Here is an 8793-nt window from a genome sequence, read left to right as displayed (position 1 = left end):
ACTTTTTCCTTCTTTCAAAAATGCATTATTAGTGGAATTTGATTGTGTGTTTGAATAAACAAGAAAGTTTGAAGTTAGTTTTAGAACTCTTTACTTTACAACAAGAAAGTCCTAAGAAATGTAAAAGACAGTCATATGAAGGAAAACACTAAGAACCTAATTCAAAGAAACTGGAAATTCTTTCATTTTGAAACTAATATCAACATTTAACTAATAAAACACGCAACGGACAAAAAATCCTCTTTTCTCAAGACAAAACAACATACTCTCCCTCTAATTGCACAAACAAATAATCAATTTTACATCCTTCAGTTAATCATCAACCAGAAATTGTTTGAACTACTTCTTGAAATCCTTAAACTACTCAATTATAAGAACCAGAACAAGTCCCTTGAATCATTATTCTTAACGGATACCTCTTGTTTATCGTCTGCAATCAATGCTAGTTTTTCCATGATGCGCAAGTTATTCCTCAACATCTCAAACTTGGGAGCTGACAAGGATTTAGTTAACACATCAACAGTCTAATTCTCAGTAGAGACATTTTGGATAGACAATCACCATGATCAATGAAGTAGTAATTATGTCAATATTGTGTGATTTTTTTCAGGAGATGTGAGAAAAAAGTCATTGTTGTGAAATCTATCACATAAGACTAAGTTGAAATGTCATTACTTTGTAATTTGTGGCGTAAGGTTAAGTTAAAGATGCTATTATGGTGTGACATGTAGCATAAAATTAACGAAACATGCTATTATTGTGAGATATACTATTGTGTAATTTGTAGCACAAGTTATAAGCCATGTTATCTTTGTCTTAGGAACCTAAATGTGAAAGTATGCAAGTTGTCAGCATGATAACACTTGTGAGATATATTCATTCACATGCTCAATATGAGGGCATATGTAAACTAGTATCAATCTAACGATTCATGTATTTTGTATGCATAGAAAGAAGGATTACGCAAGTTTATTTCTTCGGTGGCCAGTGAATGTCTCATGCACACTTTCGTAGTAAGAAATACCTTCAAATAATTTTAGATGTTCATAATAGTTGTGTACATGAAAAAGAGACTGAGAGTTGATTTCCTCGTATAGGAAGGGTTTCTACACATTTGTAACCTACTTTGACTGACAAAAGTAAAGTAAATGAAGTGAAACATTGAGATAAAAAAAAATAGTCATGCTTTCACAAGCAATGAAGTATAAGTTGTAAAGTATTTGTTATCATGGGAAGGAATAAGGGAGGAATTTTGATGACTTTAGTTGTGTATAAAAATATAGGAGTTAATATATTAAGGAACAGTAAAAAAATTAAAATCATGAGTTGTGTTCAAATTAGGGTACCATGTCATTGTTTTGAAGTGAGAGATGAGTGAGAAAGCATGCATTCTCAAATTTTTAATTAATTATTTATTTATTAACTAACATCTTGCACCCCATAATTTTATAGAATTTTCATTAGCCTAAAATGTAATTCAAAAATTATAATTTAATCCTTATCTACATTAACAAGGGCAAAAACTGCAAATCATCCCTTCAACAACATCCCCTTACCTATAATAAATATTTTTTTACTTCAATATTTGACAAAATTTCAAGAACAATAACGAGTGATGTTAACAAGTTATTCATAAATGAATGATCTATAGAATCACCCATATAAACAAATAAAAACTTCTAGACCATTTTTCTAAAACACATTAATCTACCACAATTCAATTCAACGAAATTATAATATATGTATATATTTGATAACATTTTTTATCTGTGAGATAGAGTCGGTGAGACTGGGACTACAGACAAAATACCGACAGATCATGTACGAGAATAAAATTATATTTAATTTAGTGGGTAGGAGTAAAAACCTCTAAAAATATGATTTATTTAATTAATTATCCTTGGTTTAAATCTACGGGAACCACCGTATCTTGATTCTAGACCGAACCTTAGTGTCAAAACAATCAAGTGTACCCGACAATTTTACTATGAGAATCTAGGGGATCCACCGCATTTAGATTCTAGATCCAACGGTAGTGTCGACACAATTAGTTCCCCCTCAAACATAGCTACCCTTTACTGGAAGGCGCTCAGTCTTGTGGGCGTAACGTTACCAGCAAATTTTCTGGTTATTTGCAGTACCATTACTGTGGGTGACATCCGTTACCCCTGAAATCTACCCCAACAATGGCTGCCTCAGCTAATTGCATAGATGTATTTTGGCACGATGGAATGATGAGCCACGACACTGGAAAAGGCGTATTCGACACTGGAATGGACCCTGGTTTTCTTGACGTTTTAGAAAAACACCCGGAGAACTCGGACAGAGTCAAGAACATGTTGTCTATTCTCCAAAGAGGACCCATATCTCCTTTCATCTCTTGGCACTCTGGACGACCTGCTCTCTCCTCTGAATTGCTTTCTTTTCACACCCAGGGTTCCTCTTTTGCTCAATTTTCAATGTTTTTTTTTTTAAATGGGATTTACGAAGTGTAATTAATTGGCCCTGAGTAATTGTCTTGTTTTTGAAGGCTATATTAAACCATCAATAACAAATTGAAGGGTCATGTTTAATTTCTTTAGGAAAAAGTTGCAAATTTGTGATACTTTAATGGGGTAGGAATTAACAATTGGAAGCATTTCCCCGTTTTTTCAACTTCTACATTATTCTTTGTGAAAATTTATTCCTATACAATGAAGGATGATGTACTATGGTGTAACTGTCCTTTTTTTTTTTTTTCAGAATACATAGATGAACTAATTGAGGCAGATAAAGCTGGTGGGAAGGCGGTCTGTACTGGAACTTTCCTGAACCCTGGCTCATGGGATGCTGCCCTTCTTGCTGCAGGTACTACGTTATCAGCAATGAAGCATATCCTTGATGGGCATGGAAAAATTGCTTATGCATTGGTGAGGCCTCCCGGCCATCATGCTCAGCCTACTCAAGCTGATGGATACTGCTTTCTCAATAATGCTGGTTTAGCAGTACAGTTGGCTTTAGATTCTGGGTGTGCAAAAGTGGTTGTTATAGACATTGATGTTCATTATGGAAATGGGACGGCTGAGGGGTTTTATCAATCTAATGAAGTTCTTACAATCTCCCTTCATATGAATCATGGCTCTTGGGGTCCTTCTCATCCACAGAATGGATCTATTGATGAGCTTGGTGAAGGTGAAGGGTTTGGCTATAATTTAAATATACCTCTACCGAATGGGACAGGGGACAGGGGATATGCATATGCCATGACCGAGTTAGTTGTCCCAGCTATTCAGAAGTTTGAGCCTGATATGCTAGTTTTGGTTGTTGGCCAGGATTCAAGTGCTGTAAGTTCTTTGTTCATCATATAAACTTTTGACTTTATTATTATTATTTTATTTCTAGTTTATTATTGTAGATCTATCCCTTGAAATGACTTGAAGAATGATACATGGAGGTCAATAATGACAAACTTTTGAAAGGGAATCTGAAATAATAAAGCAGCAGCATGTCACAAAAGAAAAAAAAAAGATTTTTTATAACATACTGGGGAGTATTGAAGAACTGCCAAACTTACTAAATTACATTTGCATAGCCTCCTTGTTTGTTAATGAAATGGCTGCGATGCACCCAAACAAAATCTTTTTTCTACCTGTTTATCCATAAAATTTGCAAGAGTCGTGATTGAAAATCGGAGTTTTCCTCTGTCTTTTTCCTTCTTTATTTATTTGTTTTTTTTTTCTCTATCTTTGAAAGCTGAATGGAATGCAAGTGTTAAATATCATTAGATAAGTGCGATTAACAATCAAAGGAGACTAAGTGTTGGGTTTTCATGAATAGATGGTTTTTGAATATTACAATCTAGGTAGAATTGAAGCCATGTACACATATTGTAATTTAACCATGCTCTGGTACTTGCCGGATGTTCTCCGGTTTATATGCAATTCATTTAAATTTGCATAAAAACATATCTGTCTCATTGAATAAATGTGTGATGGCAATAATTGTAATAATTTCAATACGGGATATCTGAAGTAATTGTGCTCAGGTAAGTTAGACCTAAGTATTATGCAACAATTTAACAAAATATTGACATATATAATTAAACATATATTTATTTACTAATGCATTCAATAATTGTTTAATTAATGCATCCAGACAGGCTGGGCATCAAATTTGTTATAACATCTGTTAATAGAAATGCTTAGAAGTATATGATAGAGTTCCATATGAATAATGAATGCGTCTATGCGAAATTTCTATTTAAAATAATTCAATGAATTCTTTGAATTCTATGATCTGATGTTGCAAATGTTTAATTATGATCCATGCTCAAATTAGTCATTCTTTCAGAAGGGAGAATTGTCATTATTTAATATTCCAAACAAATAAAGTCTTCCAGTTAAAATTTGTTACTTTTAAGGCCTTTCAAGAAATCAGCATAGCTAAGTGATTATAAATTAATGATAAAGAATTAGGTTTGGTATTAAACTAAAAATTTATTTTTTCTCCCCCGAAAAGCTGAGAAACAAATAATACTCTACTGCAAATGCTGTGGAATAGCTTTCATTTAACAATAAAAAATATATATATAAACCCCTTAATATATCTTATAATCTACTTGAAATGTCTTAATATGATTACTAGCTGGAAAATATAATCCAAGAAATGCAATTAGCTTTCCTTTTGATAGATACTATACATCTTGTTATATATTGATTACAAATGTACCTTTAGTGTTGATCAAAGTTGTAATTTCTTAAAGAGTAATGCTCCTTTTGCTGTAGTTTGATCCAAATGGAAGGCAATGCTTGACAATGGATGGTTATAGAGAGATTGGAAAGATAGTTCATAACCTAGCAACTAGGCACAGTGGGTGGTCGGCTCCTTATTGTGCAAGAAGGTGGATATCATGTTACTTACTCAGCCTATTGTCTTCATGCAACACTTGAAGGTGTGCTTGACCTTCCACTTCCTCTGTTGCCTGATCCCATTGCATATTACCCTGAGGATGAAGCTTTTTCTGTAAAAGTTATCGAATCCATTAAACAGTACCAAAAAGATGTCATACCATTTTTGAAGGGAACTTGATTGGAGGAAATTTCTGCAGCTCATTGGAAGTTTGTAATTTTCTATTGATGAATAGGTTAATACTTCTTACAATAGACAATTGATTTAAAATTGATAGGGAATGTTACTTTACTGCTTTGTTTTCTTGTTTTTGCGGAAGTTGCTAGAAAAGCTTATTTATGGAAGTTGATGTTGGACAAATTTGCTAAGAGATCTTGAATCATAAATTCTTGTAGAAATCTTACTTTATTTTCTTTTCTGACTGAGTTACCTTTAGGAATCTTATTTTATTTAGTTTACTGTTGTTAGTAAGATTACTGCCATACACAGAAATCATTTTTCTTTTTATGATTTGTTTTCCACATGCATTTGGGGCTTTGAGATTAGTATTGAGGAGGGTGTTGCAGATGAAAAAAACAGGCCTTTAGTCTTTTTTCTCTTATATTTTAAAAAAAAATGGTGGATTTTTACACATAACATTTTATAATATTGGTTCTACAACAATTCAAGTTAGAATCTTGCCAGAGCTTTAAAAGGTTCAAACAGTCAAATATATAAGACCAGTTGACATGGCAATATTTCTTTAATGCTTCTGTTTTCAAGTTGTAGGTATGGTTCTTTGTAAAATTCTTGGCATTCTTCACCTTGTATATTTATGCAATATTATTCCCATGCTAGTGATACTGCCACTTATCAACTGAAAGACACTACTGGAAAGGCAATAATATTTTAGATAATGATCTATACATCAAGCTAATTTGTGTCAAAAAGTTCAATCATTTTGTTAATATGATCTTTTGAGTTGTGACAGAAAATTACCTGAAATCGTCCAATTAGATACTTGGTATAGGTTCAACTGAAAGTAGTTACATTCATCATCACATATACTTAATATATGATAGGAATTGATATATATGACTTTAAAAACCAAGCAACCTTGTAGGTGTTAGGTTATCTGTTGATCTAAATGAGCACAGAAGTTCATGTCATTCTTGTTCAAAGAGTTTTTACAAATGGTTTTTGTTGTTAGGTTCTAAGGAGAAAACTTTAAACTGGTATTATTAATCCTATGGTTTGTTTAGGGCTATAGGATATCTTCATCATCTCAATTAAGAAATTTTTGGATAGTTGCAACCCACTTTAGCCTGTTTCCACCAGGATGGAAGATGGTTAGAAGCTTTCTCTTTCTGCATTTGGAGCAGTGTGAAGTAGTGATTGAAAGTTCTAAATTTAGGTACCAATTACTGAAAGATGATCAACTGTTCATATCTCATTCCTGGAATTGTGCCATTCCTTAAAAGGTTAGCATTATTGTTCATTCTTGTAATAATGATGTATTACTAAGTCTAGTATGGTCCTTTGAGAAAGGTATATTTTGACATGGTCAAAAGATAGGACAGAGAAAAAGGTGCATGCTTGTATGCTTTTGATAATGTTTAAGGGTTTATATTTTCTTCATTTCATCTTTTTCCATCAGTTTGCATTATTTATTGTTATGATAGTTAATGGATGATGTAGAGGCCGATGCTTGAATGATTTCTTCTTTTCACCAGCCATCAGAAATTAGAATGTCAGTCAATATGCAATCTCCTAACAAATTCTCTCTGTTTACTGCAATGAAGGTTATTCATGTATGAATGTTCAACATAAAAAGTTTAGATTCTTTGTTGCTAATAAAAATGCCTGTCATGCGGAAGTAGAACACATTAAGTTCAGACTTCTTAGTAATTAACACTATTATGTTGTGCACTTATTTTAAGTACATACCTCATTTTGTGTTTCCGGGGTATTATTATGGCTTCTTTTAGCTGGAATTGCCTTGCATGTGCTGTAAAGTTGTGAAAAATAATGAATTGAACTTTATTTTCTTGCTCAAAATCATGGCATATGTAATATCCAGCTTGCAGGAAAAGTGCAGCCAGTGACAATGTTTCTGTCAAAGCAGACTGAGGATTTGAGGGAAGAAAGTATAGGATTATGCTAAATTCAGTATAACAAAGTGTCACTTGGGTGCAGCCAGTTGTCGATTCTTTTCCCGTATCATTTGACATGTGTTCGACATTGGCTTTAGAAGCACATCATGTAGTTTCTTGAGAATGTGATTAGGAATAATTGCATAATTTTCTTGAGGTTGTTATGTGATTGTGTTGGTGAAGAAGGCATAAAATTCAGTTAAGACTGTCCCAATTTTAATTAGTATTTAATGAAGTTAATGGTGGAATAGTTAGTTAGTTCACTGTTAGTGGTTCCAGAATACTGAAGGCAGATGCCCACAAATCTCGGGTGTCATTATCCTCCGTAAAATTGAAGCAGTAGACACTTTTCTGCAGATGGTCCTCAACTGTGCAGATAAAAAAAGGTTTTGTTGTAAAAAAATCAATGCTGTCATAATGTTGCAGCCAAAAGGGGTGCATTGATTGGCCCTCTTCATGCTCTTGTGCTTTTCAAAATGGACCTCCTTCAGCCTTAAGCCATTTGAACTTGTCTGAAGAGATGTTGAGCTTAGATGGATACCCGGTCTGATCTAGATTCAGCTTAATTAATTCTTGAACCCAAATTCTATTCTTTGGGACTTGTCATGCAAACTATTCTAAGATATAAGATTAGATTCAAATCGAATCAAACCCAAATAAGGTGAAGCTTGTTTTTAGGAACTCGACTCATTTTTGGTTTGAGTTCACTGAGTATGTAGAAACATCACTTCACATTTGCCTTGCTTCATGGTTTAAGAGTTTATGATCAATTCGCACCTGATTTGGATTCGTGTGGACAGGTTGGACTTAGCTCAAGTTTGCACGAGATGTTCGGCTTGACTCCTATAAATGACGTTGTTTCTTTTAATTTTTTTTAATAATGCGAGTCGTGCTCGACTCGTGAGTCGAACATGGTTTTTGTTCGAATTCGTTTTCTTTACTATTCCTCAACTTGTATTTAGGTCCGTGTTTGATTTTCTCATGTTCGCATTTGAGTTTGTTTGAGCAAAACTTATTTTAAATTTGCATAAACTCATTTCAAACTTAGCCTAACCGAGAGACAATGGGTGGCAAATGTTGTGTGCTAAAATTTTATAAATACTATTATAAACCTCAAAAGTTGATTAGGATTTTGTTGGAAATATATATTCATCCACTAAGTCGAATTGAACATTTGTTTAAACAAAAAGGGAGCCAAATGTTTCCTTCGGCATCAATTTTTAACTGCAAACGCCTCCTATGCATTTCCCACGATCAAGCAAGCTTATTGGTATAAGCAAGTAAGACTATTTAAGAAAGGTACTCATAGGAGACAAATTGTGTACAATTAAAAATTCCAGGGATATAAAAAACAATAAGTTATACAGGAGGCACTTATCACTTATTTAGGGGGGTTAAAATGTAATTTTAAATGAATGAGGGGCCTAAAGGAAACCAAAGCAAAGTCTGAGGCTGCCCAAAAAAGCCGAATTTAGAGGGACTAAATTGATTATTTTCTATGTGAATTTTAAAGAAGTTCCGCTCCTGCTTTTCTATCAAAAAGAAAATTAAAGTATGGGTTATATGCAAATGTTGAGCCTGAAACTTTTGAAAATGATTTTGTCGTCTGTTTCTCGTAGACATTGCTTCAATTAATTTTCTTAATTTTGATTTAATTTTAGATTTACGGTAAAACCCTTCTTGACCAAATTTACATAATGAAACCAATAAAGCAATTAGTTATAGAGACAACAATCGGGCACATTCTCAACTCAACTTGACATGTGGATAGGAA

The 8793-nt window shown here is 33.3% G+C and overlaps 1 protein-coding gene across 1 annotated transcript; it reads left to right on the top strand.

Annotated features, from left to right (window-relative positions):
• The first annotated feature begins 1930 nt into the window (after nt 1-1930).
• On the top strand, nt 1931-5295 carry LOC123208129 (histone deacetylase 8-like). Its single transcript, XM_044625547.1, is given in 4 exon segments — nt 1931-2436; nt 2743-3323; nt 4764-4850; nt 4852-5295. Coding segments are annotated over 4 exon segments (1134 nt in total). The 5' UTR covers nt 1931-2186; the 3' UTR covers nt 5068-5295.
• Nucleotides 5296-8793: the final 3498 nt, after the last annotated feature.

The sequence above is a fragment of the Mangifera indica genome, unplaced genomic scaffold (assembly GCF_011075055.1).
Source record: "Mangifera indica cultivar Alphonso unplaced genomic scaffold, CATAS_Mindica_2.1 Un_0141, whole genome shotgun sequence".
NCBI lineage: Eukaryota > Viridiplantae > Streptophyta > Magnoliopsida > Sapindales > Anacardiaceae > Mangifera > Mangifera indica.
Note: the sequence above shows the minus strand (reverse complement) of the source record. Positions and strands in the feature narration are given on the sequence as shown.